At 37.7% G+C, this 22091-nt stretch overlaps 1 protein-coding gene across 1 annotated transcript in view; it reads right to left on the bottom strand.

Annotated features, from left to right (window-relative positions):
- The window catches only part of ANKIB1 (ankyrin repeat and IBR domain containing 1), a 121054-nt gene that overhangs the window by 17377 nt on the left and 81586 nt on the right, over positions 1–22091 (bottom strand). Inside the window, exons 8-12 of the mRNA XM_023750785.1 lie at positions 20704–20725; positions 19836–20002; positions 14338–14426; positions 7140–7270; positions 315–449 (exon numbers count right to left, since the gene is read on the bottom strand). Coding sequence (XP_023606553.1) covers positions 315–449; positions 7140–7270; positions 14338–14426; positions 19836–20002; positions 20704–20725 — 544 coding nt within the window. The remainder of the gene's footprint in view (positions 1–314; positions 450–7139; positions 7271–14337; positions 14427–19835; positions 20003–20703; positions 20726–22091) is intronic.

Raw genomic sequence — 22091 nt, 5'->3', positions numbered from 1 at the left:
AACTATCAAATCACTATGTTGTATACCTGAAACTAATATAATATTGTATGTCAACTATACTTTAATACAAAAATTGTTTTTAAGTCATTACAGAGGAAGGCTGAGACACATATGACTTTTCTTATCTTCAGTATAAAAAAAGGGGGAAAAAAAGCTCAAGTTTACAGAGCCATTTGTTTAAATTAAAGGCTACTCTAAAGTGTATTCAATTTAATGCCTCATTACGATGAAGATGGGAAAAGGAGAAATGCAAAGTACTTGCAATGGTATTAAGTGGCTTAGCCAGAAGTGTTGGCTTAAAGAGTTGTCTTTACCTCCACAGTCATTTCCTTGGATTGCTCCTCCACATGTTGAATGACTTCATAGCGAGTACATCTATAATAACCGCCTGTGGAAGAACTATGCTTTTTCCATTCTTCTAGGCAAATCCAGCAAAAGTCATACTTGCACTTCAAAAGAAAACATACATGCAAACATCTCTCCATGTTGATATGCATGTTATTTTCAATTTCTAATCTACCAATTTGTAGAGATTAAACAATCCTGCCTGTGTGACCAGAAATAAATCTTAAAGACACACCCTCTTTTTCACATTTCCTCTGGAGACCTTATCTGCACTCTGGAAAGATGTGGGGTTAGTTTAAGATTACTGCTTATACAAATAAGCTCAATGGAAGTCATGATATTACGGATAATCTCAAGGAATCTTTAAAAATATCATTAAGAAAAAAATCAATAGGATATTTTTTACAAATAATAAAAACATATACCAACAAATGTTTCATTTCTAAGTTCATGGTAATCTTACTTAGGTCTATAAAGCTTTACCAGTCTATTTAAAAACATCTGGTAACTGACAAATTGGTTTTGAAACTGAGAACAAGTTTAAAAGGTCTCTTAGTAGAACAGCTGATATAAAACCTGTTTCTCATTTTTTAGAAATTTTCAGTTTCCCAATTACCATACTTACTAGACAATGCCAAAAAACTGAGCATTCCAGTATGAAAATGCATCCCCTCCCTTTTGTATGCTTATGGGTTTTGAGTCAGAAAGATTTTCCCATTCCAAGGCTATGTTCTTTTTTGATACTTTAATAGTCTTTTTTTTTTTTAAATGTAAGTCTTTGAGCTGTTTATATGTTATCTGGGGATACAATATGAATTCAACTTCATTTTTTCCAGTTATCTCACTACCATTTTGAACAGTTCAGGTTAATCCACTGTTTGGAGATGTCTACTTTACCATATGCTAAATTCCCATTTATCTGTGTCTATTTTCTGGGCTTTCTATTCTGTTCCACTGATATGTAGATTCATGTGCCAGCACTGTGCTATTTTAATTATTGAGCTTTTATAATATCTCTTACTATTTGATAAGGCTAGTTCCTCCTCATTGTTCTTTTTCAGAGTTTTCCCAGCTATTCTTGCTTTGTTTTTCCATATGAACTTTTGCTTATCTAGATGCAGAACAAAAACCTGTTGGTATTTTTGTTGGAATCTTTCTATCCAAGAACTGTATCTTTTCATTTGTTTGTCATCTTTTGTGTCTTACAGATAGGGTTCTTAAAAATTTCTTCATTTAAAAAAAATATTTTTTTCTTCATGTCGTACACTTTGTATATATTACTTAAGTTTCTAGATTAACGAGATCTTCTTTTTCAATATTTATTCTACTAGTATCTGGATGTGTGAAATAGGTGAAGGGATTAAGAAAAAAAATCCACACCAAAAACAACCCTCATAGACATAGACATCCGTATGGTAATTACCAGAGGAAGGGAGTAGGGGCAAGTAGAAGAGGGTACGGGGGGATAAACGGTGATGAAAGGAGACAGACTATGCAGGGTGAACACACAATACAATACATAGATGATGTATTATGGAACTGTATACATGAAACCTATTTAATTAATCAATATAACCCCGATAAATTAAAAAATATGTATTAAAATGTGTAAATGCAAAATCTAAATAGTCTCAAAAGGGTAATGAATAGAGTAATGAGTGTTTTAAAAATTAATAAATTTATTTTTATAGGGCCAAATTTCTCATTTAAAAAAATATTTAACAATTTGATTCCAGAAAGTAAAAGCTCTACTGAATCATTACTAACACTGGGGCACTAATAAAAGTATATTATGATTTAGTCACTGTGTTAGAGCATGAATTTGATTACACATAAATTGTTTGTTGTCTCACTTTTACATTTAAAAAAAATTCCCAAGAAGAATCGAAGATGGCGGCATAGGTAAACACCGGAGACTGCTGCCGCAAACAACCACTTCAAAAATACAACTAAAAGACGGAACGGACATCACCCAGAACCCCAGGAAGGCTGTCTGAGGAGAGACTCTTCAACTAGAAGGAAAAACAACAGCATTACGAGGCCCAGAGGAGGCGCAGTGTGGAAAATTTAAAGGTACGGTGGTGCGCGCACAAAGCGGGCTGGTGGCTGAGGGCGCGGTTGTCGTTTTCAATCAGGAGGGAGTCTCAGACTCGGGGCTACAGATCCGGGCGAGTCTCTAGGGACCCAGACTCAAACGGGAGAAGCGGGACTGTCTGGCTACGGTCCCTCCGAGGTTTGCAGCGGTTGCTGGGACAGAGAGGCAGAGCCTCTGGGGACGGACTGAGAGCGGCCATAACTGCTCCCCCCCCCCCCCGCCCTGTTGATCCCGCCCCGCCCAAGCCCTGCGCAGAGCCATTTGCCGATCGCCTCAGGCAAAGGCTAAAGTAGCACCTCTCCAGAGGACAGAAGTTTTCCATACAGCTGATTCTCACAGCCAGTCAGCCTGGTGGTCAAATCCCTCTAGTATTAACTACAACAATTAAGGCTTAACTAGAACAAGACTGCTCACAAAGACCACAAGGGGGTGCACCAAGAAAGCATAAAAGATGCGGAGACAAAAAAACATGACAGAAATGGAGGATATGGAGCTAAGAATCGCAATTTTGAGGGCTTGCAATAAACTTGAGCAGAGCCTCACGAAAACTAATGAGACCCTCGATGCTACGATAAAGAAATTAGAAAGTAAGCATACACGGACGGAAATAAAGAATATTATACCCAATAGCAGACCAGAGGAGCACAAGAATCAAACCAAAGATTTGAAATTCGAAGAAGCAAAAAACACCCAACTGGAAAAGCAAAATGAAAAAAGAATCCGAAAGTGTGAAGATAGTGTAAGGAGCCTCTGGGACAGCTTCAAGCGGACTAATATCAGAATTATAGGGGTGCCAGAAGATGAGAGACAGCAAGATATTGAAAACCTATTTGAAGAAATAATGGCAGAAAACTTCCCCCACCTGGTGAAAGAAATGGACTTACAGGTCCAAGAAGCGCAGAGAACCCCAAACAAAAGGAATCCAAAGAGGACCACACCAAGACACATCATCATTAAAATGCCAAGAGCAAAAGACAAAGAGAGAATCTTAAAAGCAGCAAGAGAAAGAGACTCAATTACCTACAAGGGAATACCCATACGACTGTCAGCTGATTTCTCAACAGAAACTTTGCAGGCCAGAAGGGAATGGCAAGAAATATTCAAAGTGATGAATACCAAGAACCTACAACCAAGAGTACTTTATCCAGCAAAGCTATCATTCAGAATTGAAGGTCAGATAAAGAGCTTCACAGATAAGGAAAAGCTAAATGAGTTCATCACCACTAAACCAGTATTATACGAAATACTGAAAGGTATCCTTTAAGAAGAGGAAGAAGAAAAAGGTAAAGATACAAATTGTGAACAACAAACATGCATCTATCAACAAGTGAATCTAAGAATCAAGTGAATAAATAATCTGATGTACAGAATGAACTGGTGATTATAATGAACCAGGGACATAGAAAGGGAATGGACTGACTATTCTTGGGGGAGAAAGGGGAATGGGAGATTCGGGAAGAGACTGGACAAAAATCGTGCACCTATGGATGAGGACAGTGGGTGGGGAGTGAGGGCGGAGGGTGGGGCGGGAACTGGAAGGAGGGGAGTTATGGGGGGGGGGAAGAGGAACAAATGTAATCTGAACAATAAAAATTTAATAAAAAAAAATAAATAAAAATAAAAAAAATTCCCAAAGTATAAAATTTTTCTGTAGCAAGCCCATTACTTTTTAGATGTCTTCTTCTATGTCCTAAGAAGTACTTGTCAAGGGGAACATAGTAAATAATATTGTGATAAGCTTGCAAAGTGACAGATGATTACTAGACTTAGTGTAATCACATTGTAAGGTATATAAACGTTGAATCACTATGTTGTACATCTGAAACTAATACAACATTGTATGCCAACTATACTGATATTTAAAAACACCATAAAATAAAAAAACACAAAAAAGCATTACTTATCAGGTGTTTTTTTTTTTTGTTTTTGTTCAATGCAAATACTTTAGATGTATATTAAACAAGACTACTAAATTTACATAGTATATAAGTAAATGCTTCTTATAAATGCTTAAAGAAGCTTAAGCAAAATCTGTTTAAGATAAACTACCTGATAGCCTTAGTTTGGTTAATTCATGAAAATGTTCACTCACTAAATACATATTAATCAAATACTACTGGTAGATGCTGTTAAAGCAGCAGTTCTCAACCTGTGGGTCGCGACTCCTTTGGGGGTCGAACGACCCTTTCATAGGGGTCACCTAAGACCATCAGAAAACACATATATAATTACATACTGTTTTTGTGATTAATCACTATGCTTTAATTGTGTTCAATTTGTAACAATGAAAATACATCCTGCATATCAGATATTTACATTACGATTCATAACAGTAGCAAAATTACAGTTATGAAGTAGCAACAAAAATAATTTTACGGCTGGGGGTCACCACAACATGAGGAACTGTATTAAAGGGTCGCAGCATTAGGAAGGTTGAGAACCACTGTGTTAAAGAAATAAAGGTAATGTTGGATCCTGCTCCTTTGTTAGTAACCCAACTGCTGATTTTTATGGTCAACCTGTATTTCTTTACACATCTACGCTGTCTATATCACATTTTCCAAGAAAAAACTACTATGAATTTTGGAGACTAAGACCACAAAACAAAAGAAATAATTTTGGCCTAATCAGCTAACTAATAAGCACTCTGCTCAGAATGCTGTACTAGGCTTTTCTTCTTGCCTCTTAGGAAATTATTAATACTGTTTCACTAAGTCAATTCCTTTCTGTTAATTTTATAGTAACACTAGAGGCCTGGTGCACGGATTCGTGCACCAGTGGGATCCCTTGGCCTGGCCTGCGGGGATAAAGCAGAAACCAGCTCTCTGACATCCCCCGAGGGGTCCCGGATTGTGAGAGGAAGGTTCACAGGTGACGTGCCCCGGAACCAGGCCCCCTCCTCTCTGGTTCCGGGTGCATTACCCAAGAACCACAGCTGCCAAGTCACCACAGCTTGGCAACTCCTGCATTGAGTATCTGCCCCCTGGTGTTCAGTGCGTGTCATAGCTACCAGTTGAAGCGTCTGCCCACTGGTGGTCATTGTGCGTCATAGCTACTGGTTGGACAGTCACTTAGGCTTTTTTTTAAAAAATATTTTATTGATTTTTTGCAGAGAGGAAGGGAGATGGATAGAGAGTTAGAAACATCGATGAGAGAGAAACATTGATCAGCTGCCTCATGCACACCCCCTACTGGGGATGTGCCCGCAACCAAGGTACATGCCCTTGACCGGAATTGAACCCGGGACCCTTCAGTTCGCAGGCCGACGCTCTATTCACTGAGCCAAACCGGCTAGGGCTAGGCTTTTATATATATATAGATAAGCTTGTAAAAATCATTGAGTAACTACCATTATTTTAAAAGTCATAATAATAATGATCATTAGTTTCTAAGGTTGAAAATAAAATAATACTTAGAAGATATTAATATATTTTATTGGAATCTTAACTATTTGTATTTCTGTCACATCTATCTATCTATATAAAAGGCTAATATGCAAAGTGTTCCCTTGGGAGTTCAACTGGGAGTTTGATTGCCTCCTGATGTGCACTGACCACCAGGGGGCAGCGCGGAATGAAGGAAGGCCCCGGCCAGCAGCTGGGGAAGGAAGGCCCTGATCACTGGCCAGACCTAGGGACCCTACCCATGCACGAATTTCGTGCACCGGGCCTCTAGTGTGTGTGTGTGTGTGTGTGTATATATATATATATATATATATATATATATATGCCTAATATGCAAAGTGTCCCCTCAGGAGTTCAACCGACCGGGAGTTTGATCGCTCGCTATGACGTGTGCTGACCACCAAGGGGTGGCGGGGAATGAAGGAAGACCCTGGCAGCCGCTAGGGACCCTACCCATGCACAAATTTCGTGCACTGGGCCTCTAGTCCTAAATAATAGAAATTACACTGTCCTATCAATAATTTAAAATATTTTTATATTCATGGAACTTCCAATGACAAGAAAAAAATTGGACTATCATTATGATTTTTAAAAATGTTCATACATTTAGGCATGGGATAAAATATTGTTAACCTAATTCCAGAGTATTTGTTTTAAATGTGGTAGTTTCTTTCTATGCAACTAAGTCAGGAGGGTAGCTGTCTAATAGTAATTATACATATTAATCATTTTTCAGTCAAGTAGGTCTTTGTTGGCATTTTCATTTTCAATTTAAGAATGAATTACTTATTTAATTAACAGTTTCATTCGCAGACCTAAAGTCTGCCCAATGCTTTGGGTACCTTTATTGTACACATATCTTATATAAAGACACCAAGATTTAGATTTAGACTTATGGGGATTCCTAGGGCCTGGCTTGGGACCTGAGTCTAAGCTATGTGCTCCAAAACCAACCTTGCAAGAGATCTATACACAGTAGTATACTATCATTTAATACTACTATTTATACATAGACAAAACTCTCTCAGGACCCTCACTGGGAAGGTGATTGGCAGGGAAGGACTCAGGTGTTTTGGATCTTCTGGCCAAATACCACTGGATCCTTACTCTTATTTTTAACATTCACCATGAGCGTCAAATTTAGTAATATAAATCAATACTTAAGTTACTCAAAAAGAATGTAGAATGCAATCTCCTAGGATCCATCTGAAATCTAAAAAGATTTTTATGTTTACAATAACCAATCAAATTGCCAATCAATTGCAAAACATTCACAATCCTCTTTAACTTCTTACCTTAGCACACTGCATGTGATTGCATCCCTCATTCTTCTGTATTGGAGATTTACAGTTAGCACAAGGCTTGGAGTTAGTTAACAACCAGAGACAGTTGGCAGCATCCTCATAAGCTTCACTAACTCCCACAACTTTAGGATATTAAGCACAAACACAAAGATAAATGATTTAATATACAACTGCAAGGGAAAACCCCCAAGTGTTCTTTGCAGGTTGCCTCTCAATTTTAAACACAGATTTATTTTCCCACTAGGCTCTATGGCAAAACTTTTAAACCGCCTCATTTTAAATAGCATGACTATAGGATAAGGAGCTGTGTTCCAAAAGCTCTATTTAGGAAATCTGATTTAAAAGAGATTTCTCCCTAAAGCTGTGTTTGAATAAACTGGGGAAGAAATATATCTAAAGTTAAAATAAAGCATTATGTTATTCTCTGTTTAAAATAATTATTGCATCAGAGAAAATACAGAAAGAATGGTTACTTTAGACAATAATTTCTGAAATAGGCCAGTTGTCAATATAATTGCCATAAAGTCTTCCTCACAGTAAAAAACATGAAAATTATATTGAAATATTAACATCACTTTACCCATGATTATTTTAGCTGAGCTAACAACAAACCCAATGTGACATGTCTAAAATTAAACTTACCATTGACCCCCAAATCGCTTCTTTCTCTATCTCCTACCCTGGTAAAGATAAGATCATCTACTCAAGTCAATCCAGGAAGAGCATGATCTTGGACACACCCTTCTCTTTCCTTAACCCACCATGTCCCATTGATTCTACCTCTTTTTCATACCCGTTCCTCTCCATTTCCAATTTTATTGCTTTAGCGAGGGTCCTCCACACTTCCTGCCTAGACAATGAAAACAGACAACCAACTTATCTCCCCAGCTCCTTCTCCCTGCTCCCACCCCCGACAATACAGCCTACACAGTAATCTCTTATTACTACGGACTACAAAATAAAAGCAAATTGCTTTAACAAAGAATATAAAACCCTTTATGATTTAGCCACTGTCTACCTGGCAAACTTCTCTCACATTCTGTCCCCACACAAATCTATGTTCTTCATCATCTTAAACTCAATTTATTCTACTAAATTTGAGATCTGGAGGCCAGGGCAGGGTGGAGAGGGCCAATGGAGAAAGAAAGGGGACATCTGTAGTATTTTCAACATTAAAGATAAATTTGAAAAAAACAAACCTGCAATCTTAAAGGAATGCCATGCTTTTAAAATATTCTAAATTTGACATTTTACATTCTATAAACTTTCCCCCCATAGTGGAGAGTTAGGGGCTAGAGGCAGTTCTAGATGCACAATTAAAAACTTATTTTTTCCTGCAAGAAATGTCAATAATCAAGTTTGTTCTGTTTTCTAGCTCTATGAGCTCAGAGAAGCCCTATGTTTTCTTACTGAAAGAGGTGTCAGAAAATCACTTTGGAATCACTCAAAGTGGCCCGTCCAATCAAGGCTCTGATTATATGCAGACACTCTCAGAAAGGTGGGGTAAGGGATTAGTTCTAATGTTAAAAGCAGCGGAGAAATCAGATGTTTTGAATACTGATGTTTAAAAGGAAAAGTTACCCAACCTCCAGATGTAAATCCCTGGAAAGGGAAGGAGGCAAAGGTTTGAGCTGACTGAGGCCTCCCCCGGAAATGGCTCTGCATATGAACTGGAAGAGCTGGGACGAGGAGCAGCACTCTGATGGAGCCCAGCAGTGGAGGAGGGGGCCAGCTTGCCACAAGAAACCCTTGTTTGTGCCAACAATAGCACAGCATCTACTGCTGGACTATAAAGCACTGGTTTTCAATTCCACACAGCAAAAAACAAACAACAGCAACAGCAGCAATGAACTGATCACACTCCACTCCAGTTCAAAACCCGTTGGTAGATGATGGTTTGATTAGGGTGTTGGAACGAACTATACTCATGGCCAATAAGATCAAACTGGAGAGGGAATGCTGTTTACAAAGGGTATAGTTATAAAACTAATTACTAAGTACAAATATCTAATTTTTGTTTACATGTAGTGGCCTTTCTCCTCCCTTCAGCATCAACACTATTTTTAGCTCAGAGATTCTCACATGTTCTTATGACCTTATTGTCCATTGTTACAATAAATAAAGCACAAAGCCATTAAAACAAAGTAGCTGTGTGGCCTGCAATATAACAGTGTTTTTTCTCCCACCCTTGGAGAGAATGCTAGTTCCTAACTGCATTTTAGTAGATTGCATGAAGTAAGTCATGTTCAGAAAATGACCACTATTACAACAAAAACTTGTGCTGAAAAAAAAAAATGCCTTCACTTCCAGTTCTCTGAACATGCTTATTTCATACATCTGCCCTTTATACATACTGTCCTTCATACCTGCAATACCTTACCTCCCTTCAATCTACCTGATGAGTCGTCTTCGCTCGTACTGACTTCCATACTCTTCCCTTTACTTCAGTTATATGTCTATATATCTTGATCTTCTTTCCTTTATAATCTCGTGTGCTTAGGTCTCTTTCTAAGAAATATTAACTTCATTTAATAAAATATTTGAGAATAACAGAATCTAAGACCTATTAGTAGGGTCAATATGTATGAAAGTGAAAACAAAGTTCTTTTTAAAGACTGAATTCTTAAAAAGACTATTTGAATTCCATTCAGTAACCATTTATTATGTACTATGAAAAAACTGATTTGACAATCGTATTTATTTATTTACTTATATTTGTTAATCTTCACCTGAGGATATTTTTTCCATTGAATTTTAGAAAGAGGGAGGGAAGGAGGGAGAGGGGGTAGAGAGAGAGAAAGAGGGAGAGAGAGAGAAACATTAATTGGTTGCCTACTGAATGTACCCTAACTAGAGCCGGAATTGAATCCACAACCCAGGTATGTGCCCTTGACTGGGAATCGAACCTGGGAACCTTTGGTATGCCAGCTGATGCTCTAACCATGAACCACACCAGCCAGGGCTGATCTGACAATTTTATAAATAACCATTATTTCTCAGAAAATATTCCTGCTTCTTGCTTTGATTTAGACATACTAGAGCAGTGGCTCTCAACCTTCCTAATGCCGCGACCCTTTACTACAGTTCCTCATGTTGTGGTGACCCCCAATTTCATTGTTACAAATTGAACATAATTAAAGCATAGTGATTAATCACAAAAACAATATGTAATTATATATGTGTTTTCCGATGGTCTTAGGCGACCCCTGTGAAAGAGTCGTTCGACCCCCAAAGGGGTCGAGACCCACAGGTTGAGAACCGCTGTACTAGAGGCAGTTTCAGAACTTAAAAATAGTACCTGAACCTTTATGTGGAATTCTTTAAACTGATCTGTTTATTTTCTAATACTTTTTTTCATGAATTAAATTTTGTTGCTCCTTTTGAGTCTCATAAGTCAATGACTTTGGAACACTGGGCATAAGGGAGAATCTTTCCCATGAATCTACAAGTTTGATGGAAAATGTTTATGCCAGATATGAGATCATAAGCCAAAGTAATATATAAAGTCCATGGTGTATTTAATCATACTTTTCTTTTTTTAAATATAATGATGATGTTCTACTTAAGTATTATACTTGGCCTATTACTGTTTGCTTTAAGCTTCAACCTAATTTTTTTTGTTGTTAATCCTCACCTAAAGATATTTTTTCCATTTATTAATTTTTTTCTAGAGAGAGGAGAGGGGAGGAGAAAAAGAGGGAGAGAAAAAGGTGGGGGAGGGAGGGATGGAGGGAGGGGGGGAGAGAGAAAGAGAGAGAGAGAGAGAGAGAGAGAGAGAGAGAGAGAGAAAGAAAAACTGGTGTGAGAGAGACACATTGATTGGTTGCCTCCCGCAAGTGCCCTGACTGGGGCCAGGGTTTGAACCTGTAACCCAAGTATGTGCCCTTGACCAGGAATCGAACCCACAATCCTTTGGTGCTTGGGCCGATGTTTTGAACACTGAGCCACATCGGTCAGGGCTCAATTTCATAAATTTAAGTGGCCATTATAATAACCGACTAGTCAACACCTTTCGGTGGGAGAAAAGTGAGAAAACTCTTGGGTTTTCCCCAGCAGCTGGGAACATTCTCTGCAGCCTTGGCTTTGTCTCTTCTGGTAGACACTTCATAGGTATCCTCACTCTCTTGTCTACTATCCAATTTTCTATAGTTTCTCCATGTCTCGGAATTAAAACCCTATTTGGAACTTTTTGAGTGTGATCTTCAGTTTTTAATTTGAGGTCTCCCTATCTCTGGTCGCCAGAAGTAAACATGTATACACCATGTATATCATTTTCTAGTTCTATTACATTTCCTTCCTCATTACCAGCATCACTTTCACATGTAAAGGTATTTGGTCACAGTGCCACCAATAATCTGGACTTACTGGCCTGGCCGTTCTTCCTCTCCTTCCCTAGTAAAGCTTGTTAGTGGATATGAAGTAATTGATCCAACTTTAGAATTTTAAAAGATAACTGAAAATAATCACCCATTTCAAAATATTTGTTTTACATCTCAAATCAGACACTTCTGGCTACTTTCTATTAAAGAATCAAATAATATATTGTACTAATTACTTCCTGTGATATATTAACTCTTTTGGCAACGAGTAAGTACCCTCCCTCACTTTTCAACTTAATATGACATCTTAACTCTCCTGCATACACTTCTCTCTCTCACCGGCATTGCCTCTGTCTTGTTCAAGCCCTGGAATCCTCTTGGACATTCTGAAGTTGTCTCAGAAACAGCGTTCTTACCTAATGTTTCAATAGTCTCTAATCCATTATCCACACCTCTGCCCAAGTGATCTAAGTAAGCATCTTCAGTTATCAGTCTCCTATTCAAAACCCCTTCTTCTCTCCTTCAGTCTACCCTTCCCTGTCATCTATTTTGATAAAAATATCTCTGATAATGCCACTTCCCTACTTCAAAAAAATGCTTTCTATGGCTTCTGATACTAGGATAAATTTGGCAAGAACCCTAGCAATATGGCAACACCTACTTTCTCAGTGTTTCGGGATAAAGCCAGACCTTCCAGGATTGCTTATAACCCACCCAGACACCTGATTGACATTTCTGCCTGTGCAGTTTGATCCCTCAATGTGCCTTCCTTTGCACTGGCTGTACTGAATTGTCTGTAGTCCTGGACTATGCCATGCTGCTTCGCATCCCTCCTTCAGCCTATGCCTGGAATGCCCTTCCAATTCTGGTCTCTGTGAAGGGCAACTACCTGCTTTCAAGATGCAGCTTATGCATCAATTCTTTTATAAACTTTTTCTAATTCTCTCCTTGGAAATAACACAACTAATCTCCTTTTATCCCCCTCCCCATCCTCACAATGTATTGCAGGTACACTGTTCTCTCACAGCATTTATAATACTCTTTTTTTCCTTAGTTTTGTATATAGCTGTCTCCATCTCTAAAATGTACATTTCAAAAATAAAAATAAAATGTACATTTCAAGAGCATAGAGGGCATCTTATTTCTGTATTCTAACAAAATAGCAGAAAAAAAATGTTAAATAAACAATGAAGATACCATTCAAAAGTTAACAAGTTTCTCCTAAGTTTTCTGAGCTGCAGGCAACTTCTACTACATCTCTGACATATGTCCTGAAAGTACAAGTTCAAAATGTCCACAGCTAAACTCATTATTTTCCCCTGAATGTAACTCCTTTATTTCAAGTTCCTAAGTTAACTAATGATATCATGATCCACCATCTGATCCAAAGTAAAAATTCACTGCCCTACTTCTGGTCTCTCTCCTTTAGTCTACCTTCCTAGTTGTCTATCTTGATAAAAGTATTTCTGATTGCCGAAACCGGTTTGGCTCAGTGGATAGAGCGTCGGCCTGCGGACTGAAAGGTCCCGGGTTCGATTCCGGTCAAGGGCATGTACCTGGGTTGCGGGCACATCCCCAGTGGGAGATGTGCAGGAGGCGGCTGATCGATGTTTCTCTCTCATCGATGTTTCTAACTCTCTAGCTCTCTCCCTTCCTCTCTGTAAAAAATCAATAAAATATATTTAAAAAAAAAAAAAGTATTTCTGATAATGCCACATCCCTATTTAAAAAAATGTATTATATGGCTTATCCTGTTATTAGGATAAATTCAGACAATTTGGCAAGAACCCTCACAATCTGGAAACACCCACCTTTCAAGCCTCATCTCTTGCAATCTTCTCCCATGGACCTTAACTTTAAGCTTCTTAGATATGTATAAAAAAATGTAGGTATGTGGACAATAGCAAGCCACCTCTAATAGAAACATAGATGTCAGAATCAAGAAAAGAAAGCAAATCTAATTGTGTTGTCATGTTTAAAGGTGTTGTAGGTAATGGTACTAATCTATTTATAGAACTCATACACTCTTTGAAGGACAACATCATTTTTAACATGTACTTTGCTTATTAATAAGTGTAAATTCACTGAGTAAATTCTTAGTCCTAATTTGCAGTTCCTCAAACTAACTCCATTATCTAAAAAGCAAAGAAAACCCCTCTAAATTAATTTTCATTTATATTAATTTCAAAGAAAATAGTTGCATAAAACACTTCAGAAGATAAAAGTTGTTATAAAACATATATATTTACTTGTTAAATGCAAGAATTGCTATTAGGAAGGCGAACTCAAACCCATTCTATTTACCAGGCCTGTGCCCTGTGTCACTCAATAAAATGTGTTAATTTCCTCATTTGTAAAATGGGATTACTAATATTAATCTCACCAATTTCTGTGAGAACTGAGATAATGTATTTATAGAAGTCTCAATAAAAATCATTATTGACATGGCATTTAATAAGTCCACAGAAACACAGTAGCAAGAAATCTACTTGTCTTCTTCACTGGAAGCTTCCAGGGAAATAGGAAGCTTCCTCTCACTACAGATCATACACTTCTCCCCATAAAGTACAGAGTTAGTTAGCCTAACCCAGGATAACAGGGAAGGCTGTAGGAAGACCCTTAACGAGACCCCTGTTTACCCTGCCTATCTTAGGTTGGAAAAAAAGTCAGCTAGAAACATGGAACCTGCCTATGAGTTCCTCTTGCAAATTCTGTCATCTCCAAAAGGATGTTGATTAGAGGGGTGATGTTAACAGGGGAACCCTAGCATGAACAAACTTGAAAACTTCTTAAATGAAGAACTATGACCACATTATCTTTTGTATGCGATCAGAAAATATGTAGCATAGCTATCTAAAAATTCAGCTTACGTTCTTCTGGTTTCATTTCAGTTATCTTTTGTAGCCAATTTTTCCATGTTTGGCAGTCACAAGGCTCATGTGCTTCACCAAGGCACTCCCTAAAAAGGAAAACATAGAAATGGCAATTTACAAAATATTCTTCATCAACATCAGGTAAAGAATAGGTGGAAAGTAACTCTTCCAATTTTGAAGTTGAGAAAACTGAGGCATGGAATTAGATATATTAGAATTCTTTTAGTACATATCAAAGTCAACTCTGCTGTCCTAAAATGTAAGGGATATCTGTAATAACTGTTAATTTTAAATTGGCACATATACTACCGTTCACTAGTGCTAGAAATATTCCACAGAACTAGGAACAGTGTTTCCATATGGTGCTTGAGAATGTATGTAGATATACAGAATCTGTATTCCTCATGATTCATTTACAAAACAAAAATTAAGGTATAGAATAGCCTTATATATCTGCAGTACCTAAAACCAAACAAATGAAGTCAGTGAAATACATTATTTCCATTAAGTTTAAGATTTTCAACCCCTGGAAATTAAATAGTGTATTCAATATTTTTCCCCCTAGTAGAATCAATACCAGTATGACTAGCTCTGCTCTTAGAACAATTTCTGACAGGACCCAGAAAATAATCACAGGGGTCTGAAAATATAAATGCTACTTCTTCAAAAGTCCACAACTATTTATCACTATGCTTGATTCTCTGAAGTTGTGCTGCATTAGACAGTAGCAGCTGGTTTCCTTTTCTAGAACCTCACAGGACAGACCTGCTACTTCCTCAGGTGCTAGCCCCAGCAGTGGGATCTCTTCTGGATGCTATAACTGATTGGCACAGTTTCCACTAGTTCTCAAAGCAATGCTAAGAGTGGGTATAAAAAGGAGAAGCTAGAGCAAGGGCCTCAAATTAGAGAGAGCTAGAGGCTGCCACTTAATACTATTATAGATCTTTGAAAACGAAGGCATCTGAAAAATAAGGCTGAACTTCTTCAAGTCTGGTAATAACAATGCTACTGACTGATAGGTGACTGATGATCTGGATTATCAGTGTGTAGGAAGTGAGGTTCTTCTGAGAGAAGTAATGAAGATACTGGAATATTCTCAGGTACTTGAAACCTAAATTCCTGAAGAAAGTTTCAATCAAAACACCAATGATTGATGACAAGTATTCTGACAGACCTGGTACCTATTGTTGAGATTGCACCTCAAAATGTCACTAAAAACAAGTGAATGGGAAGGGGAATTTTGGCACACAGTCGACTGAAATTAATACAGTGGATTCATTTAGGGGAAAAAGTGCCTGGTAAGAAATTATAAAGAAAAAAATTGTTGTCTAATCTAAAATTCTTAACCCTATCCAAATATGAAGGTTAACTAATTTCAAGAGATCAAGGGATGGTTCTTTCCTTGAAAATGTGTCAACACGCACAACCATTGGCAGAAAAATAAAAAAAGGCAGAAAGTGAAAATGGCATTCAGCACTGGTCTTGCAGCAGGCCACTGTATAATCAGCATGCACTGGAGCAGCGAGAGTGGTGCTGCTTTTACTACATGTTGGTGCTGTTTAATGTGGTACTTGGTATGATTTGATAGGTTATATTTTGGGTCTGGGTACACTCAAAATTTTTCCGTATAAAAGAATGGTCACTGCATTTTCACTTTATGTCATTCCACTTATTACACTTACGAAAGGTTTCATAGGAACACTTGAGGGTAGTGGGATAAACCTGTATTTATATGGGTATGCTACTTTGTATAGAAGACATGATATTTAAACACGGTCTTATGATTGATCTCTACCAAATACATAAATAGCATCCTGTTTTCATTCCTGGCCTAGAAAAAATGGGGAATATTCTGTTAGCTGGAAAAACTTTGATACTTAAATAGCTGAATACTGCCAGTCTGGGAAAATCTTTTTTTCCCAGAACCAGAGCTATTAAGGTAAGGGTCTAAGACTCTGATTTTGCAAGAAAGGATGAGACTCAACTATTAGGTCCACAAACAAGGACAGCCTCATTTATTTTGCCCAATGGACTTTCTCTCTCTCTCTTTTTTAATATTATTACCTCTGTTTATTTTATGTATGAATGTATGTATGTATGTATGTATGTATTTATTTTCGAGGATATTTTCCATTGATTTTTTAAAATATATTTTATTGATTTTTTACAGAGAGGAAGGGAGAGGGATAGAGAGTTAGAAACATCGATCAGCTGCCTCCTGCACACCTCCTACTGGGGATGTGCCCACAACCAAGGTACATGCCCTTGACCGGAATCAAACCTGGGACCTTTCAGTCCGTAGGCTGACGCTTTATCCATTGAGCCAAACCGGTTAGGACTCCATTGATTTTTACTTTTTTACATCTTTCTTTAAAATGTATTTTTATTGATTTCAGGGAGGAAGGGAGAGGGAGAGAGAGATAAAAACATCAATGATGAGAGTGAATCATTGATCAGCTGCCTCCTGCACGTCCCCTACTGGGGATCAGGCCCGCAAACCTTGGCATGTGCCCTTGACTGGAATTGAACCTGGGACCCTTCAGTCCACAGGCAGACGTTCTATCCACTGAGCCAAACCAGCCAGGGCACCCAGTGGACTCGTAAATCAAGAGTCCCTTTGTCTGTCGATGGAGAAGGAGATGAAGCATGAAAATGTTGCTTTAATTCAATCAAGATTCATGACCCTAACAAGGGAGCATGCAGTATTAAAATCCTTATCCTGGGTATTGGAGGAAACCAGAATGAACCATACAATTTTAGTGCCAAGATATTAACATTCCAAGTTTTCCCAAGTACTTAACAGGTCTGCATGGTGCCCTCTAGACTCACTAGAAAGTTAAGAGGACTAGAAACCCGATACTGTGACCTCACCAGGTGTATCACTGTGATTCAAACCTTCTTATCAGGTGTTCAAATTTGTTTCCTGGTGGTGGTGACACCATTTTTAAAGCTTCTTTGCATAGGTTCAGTAAATAAACGCTCCAAAGCTACATGATATATTAAAAACGTCACCATTTTATTACTTAGAATATTCATGCCAGTCAATTTCAGTGAATAACTTTAAAATAAGTTTGACTTGCACGGATTTAGAAGAGACAAATTCCAAGTAAGTTTCTCAGTTTCCAACAGATATATTTGTGATTAAAGGAACCAGGAGACATTCAGAGTTGACAAAGGAGAGAAATGACCACTATACCAGGGTAATTTTGAATTTTTCTCCTCACAGATTAAGATTTTGGTGATCAAGAAGTATTTATGATAACAAATCTTTAAGGAGTTAACTCAGAGAAAAAAAGACTTTGTGTCAGTCCAGAGGGCAAAGTAGTAGCATGTTCTACTTAATAAAAAGAAAAACAGAGGGCAGACGGTCACTGGTTCAAGTGAGAGTCCATTCAGGTTTTGATGGGATAACATTGTCAAGATGAGACAAATTTGCAGTTATACAGGCTTGGGGAGAGAGCGTTCTGGATTGAGTTATAAAGGGTACAGAACTGGTTGGTGAACAATTTATAATAGAAAAGGCTATCCTTTGGTGGGAAGGGAAATAAATGCCTACTCCTACCTTCCCTCCTAACAATGAATACATTCAGTTCTACTCAGGCAGACATCTCTTGGGAGTGACTCTCAACTGATTCTGTCACATGCTGCTCTTAAAAAGAAGAAATTATTATTGCCATTTCTTGTGGTTTTTGTAATCATCTTTAAAGAGTATTTCTGAGCTTTTTGGGGAAAGAAAGAAGCAAACCTAGAATCACATGCCTTTATTTTATAAAGATCTCTCTTGCAAAGCTTCCTTTTGCATGCAGCAGATTTTTTTCTCTGTTTAAGACATTACAGAAGAGCAGAATTCTACTCAGAATTTATTTAAAATTTTTTTTGAAATTTCTGATTACAGGAAAAGCTCTACTATAGGAATAAGAACAGGAAGTTATAAAATTTTTGGTGGCCAAGACCAATAAAACTTTATTTTCAAAAATTGGTGTGGGTAACAGTTTGCAACACCTGACCTAGAGTTTATGCTATATATAGGTTGACAGGTGAATAAATATTTTTAGCTAATGACAATGATGCTGAGGGTAAGAAACAGATCTTTCAGGATAGGAATATTTTATTACTATGCCTTTTTACTATCTAGCAAGTCTATAATTTAATTTTGGTTCTAATAAGTAGATAAGTAAAGAGTAGAGTATTATATTCATCTAAAGTATATCCTTGCATATGTGATAAATCTATAAATGAGCAAAAATGAAAAAATACTACTTATATTCTTGATCATTTAATTAAATAAAAGTTTTTTTTTAAAATATATTTTTATTGATTTTTCACAGAGAGGAAGGGAGAGAGATAGAGAGTTAGAAACATCGATGAGAGAGAAACATCGATCAGCTGCCTCTTGCACATCTCCCACTGGGGATGTGCCCGCAACCCAGGTACATGCCCTTGACCGGAATCGAACCTGGGATCCCTCAGTCTGCAGGCCGACGCTCCATCCACTGAGCCAAACCGGTTTCGGCTAAATAAAAGTTAATTATCATTGAATCTACTCTGAATAAAGTTAGAATACTGATGTCAGACAAACATAGTTACATACCACCCATTATTGATTTATCATCAGTTTATACTTATTGAGTACTCATCAGGCACTGGAAATTAAAGACACACAAAGTAGTTCCTAACTAGGTCTGTGCATTAGAATTATCTAAGAGCTTTTTGGATCCCTCCTCCAAAATCTACTAAATCAAAACATGACTTGCTAGGCTTGGGATGAAAATTTGGAAAAGTTGTCAGTAATTCTGGGCATCCCTAGTTAAGAATCACTGCTAGAGATTTTTTGTTTGTTTGTTAATTCTTTCCTGGGGATATTTTTTCCACTGCTTTTCAGAGAGAGCATTAGGGAAAAAGGGAGAGAAAGAGAGACAGAGAGAGAAAGAAAGAGAAACATCAATGTGAGAGAGCACATGCCCTGACTGGGGGAGGGGAGCGAACCTGCGACCCAGGTATGTGCCCTTCACTGGGAATAAAACCCAGGACCCTTGGGTGCGTGAGCCAATGCTCTAACCACTTGGCATACTGGCCAGGGCTGGAGACTTTTATTTTAAGGAATAAAGTGAAACTCTAAACATTTTCTAATCTGTGGTCAGCAATCTGATATTAGTGCATGGGCTCTGAAACCAAATGGAGCTGGGTTCTAATCCCATTTCTGCCATTTCTTAGCTGCATAATCCTGGGCAACTTCTCTGAGCTGGAGTTTCTTTATCTGTAAAATGGATATAATAACAGCACTCAACTCGTAGCAAAGACAGGAGAACTCAATATGTCAAAATATTTGGCACAGTACTCAGCACATATCAAGCACACAATAAATGTATATGCAATATACTTAATTAATAAGAATAATACCAAACAGTAGAATTTAAAAGCCTGATTGAAGGTACAAATTCTTTAAAAACTATTAGAAAGGTGCCTAGGCTAATTCCAACTTGTCTTGTACTGACCAGCAGAAGAGGTGTCCTTTTCCACAGTCCACAGCAGGAGCTCTGAGCAAGGGGAAGCTGAGTGTATCAGACCCAGATGTATTTGACCCTTGTTTTGTTAGTCTGACTGCTCTTTCACAGCCTGGAGTAGGACACCATTTAATGGCAGGATTATTTTCAACAAAGGCCTGTTTAAACAGTAATAACAAAACACAACAAAAAATATTTTAACTCTAAATTTTAATATAGAATGTGTTCCTATGTTAATTTACTTTAAAGCAAAAAAAAAAAGCGAACTAATACAAAGTAGTCAGTCTCAAAATATAACTCAAATAATACCAGAAAGTACGAAACAACTTTTTTTTTTAAGTATAACTGACACACACTATTACATTAGTTTCAGATGTACAGCACAGTGATTGGATATCTGTGATCACCACAACAATTCTAGTAACCTTCTGTCATCATACAAAGTTATTACAATATTATTGACTATATTCCCTATGCTGTACACTACATCTCTCTGACTTAATTATTTTATAATTGGAAATGTGTACCTCTTAGTGCCTTTCACATGTTTCACCCATGCCCCTCAATCCTTTCCCCTCTGGTAACCATCAGTTTGTTTTCTGTATATATGGGTTTGTAACTCTTGTTTTGCTTGCTATTTTGTTTTGACCTTGAGATTCCACATATAAGTGAAATCATGAAACAATTTAGTAAGAAGGAAAGAAGTGGCAATTACCCGGTAATGACATGATTTCTCAAATTTATATTTTCTTTTATATAAACTTATATAAGTTTCTTTAAATAACCAAGATGATGATGATAAAATAAAAATGCAATTATTCACCCAGAAAATGTGCAATTTAGAAATGTTTTCTCATACAGTATGCCACTTTTCTGATGAACTTAATTATAAACAGAATCTTACATGTGATTATTAGTTGCATTAGAATACTAAATATCTATGGCATCCTAATAATACATAAAAATCAATATTGTGATGCTTTCTATCTAAAGAAACAGAACTTTTTAAAAAGTCTACACATTAGGGTTTAGAACCCCCAAAATCTGCACAAGGCATTTAAGATGAACTTTTAAATCATACAAGAAAAAAATTAATTTGCATATATTTCTGAATAACTCCTTAATAAATATATAGAAAAAGATGTAATAAACAATATAATTCATTACATGAACTATTACTTGAAACTAAAAGACAACCCCATATATTTCTAAGTTGATAATCTTTATTTCTAAATATTTATATTTAGGAGTATAAAATACTAGAGGACCAGTGCACAAAATTCATGCAGGGGGTGGGGGGAGAACGGCAGTCCCTCAGCCCAACCTGCACCCTCTCCAATTCGGGAGCCCTCAAGGGATGTCCAACTGCCAGTTGGACATCCCTCTCGCAATCCGGGACCTCTGGCTCCTAACCGCTCAACTGCCTGCCCTAACCACTCTGCCTGCCTGATCCCCCTAACTGCCCTCCCCTGCCGGCCTGATCCCCCTAACTGCTCTCCCCTGCCAGCCTGGTCGCCCCTATTAACCTTTTTTTAAAAAAATCTTATCTCCTTCACACACAATTTGACTTCCTTATTGGCTTCTCCCTCTCACACAATTTTTCTCTCCTTTAAGTGACACTTTTTCCTACTGACTCATCATTTATAAACTTTGCTTTCCTTCTTATTTCCTACTTCTGTTCCATCTTCTTCCCATCTTTCTTCTATCCTCCTTCCCTCCCTCCCTCCCTCCCTCCCTCCCTCCTTCTTTCCTTTATCTTTACCCCTGCCCTCACTTCCCTTTTCCTTCCTTCCCACCTTAATTTTTTTCTTCACTTCCTTGGACCTGCTTTGCTCCCTCCTCCATTTCTTCCTTCTTCTCATTCTCCTTTTAAGCTCTACCAGCTCCCCTTTAAAACTTTTCTTCCCCTCCCTCTTGCTCTCTCATCCTACCTTTCCCATACATTCTTCTCTACTTACTTCCACTGTTAATATCTATCTATCTACTTGCGTAATTACTATCGTTTATCTTTTTTCATTTCTGACTCCTACTTTTAAAATCTGTCCCCAGTACACAACTATACTTTGATTTTTCATTATAGCTCCTACAGTTCACTCATTCACCCTCTTTCCTTCTTTAAATCTGTTCTCTACTGACTCCTTTATAAAGTTCTTCCCTCCCTCCTTTCCTTCTTAAAGCTTTTCGGTCAGGGGGGTGTTAACCCCCAGCCCAGGCTCAGTCCCGGCCAGGTGTTCGCCGCCCCCCCTT

Source organism: Myotis lucifugus, unplaced genomic scaffold, assembly GCF_000147115.1.
Source record: "Myotis lucifugus unplaced genomic scaffold, Myoluc2.0 scaffold_15, whole genome shotgun sequence".
In the NCBI taxonomy this organism is placed as follows: domain Eukaryota; kingdom Metazoa; phylum Chordata; class Mammalia; order Chiroptera; family Vespertilionidae; genus Myotis; species Myotis lucifugus.
This window is presented reverse-complemented; position numbering and strand designations above follow the sequence as displayed.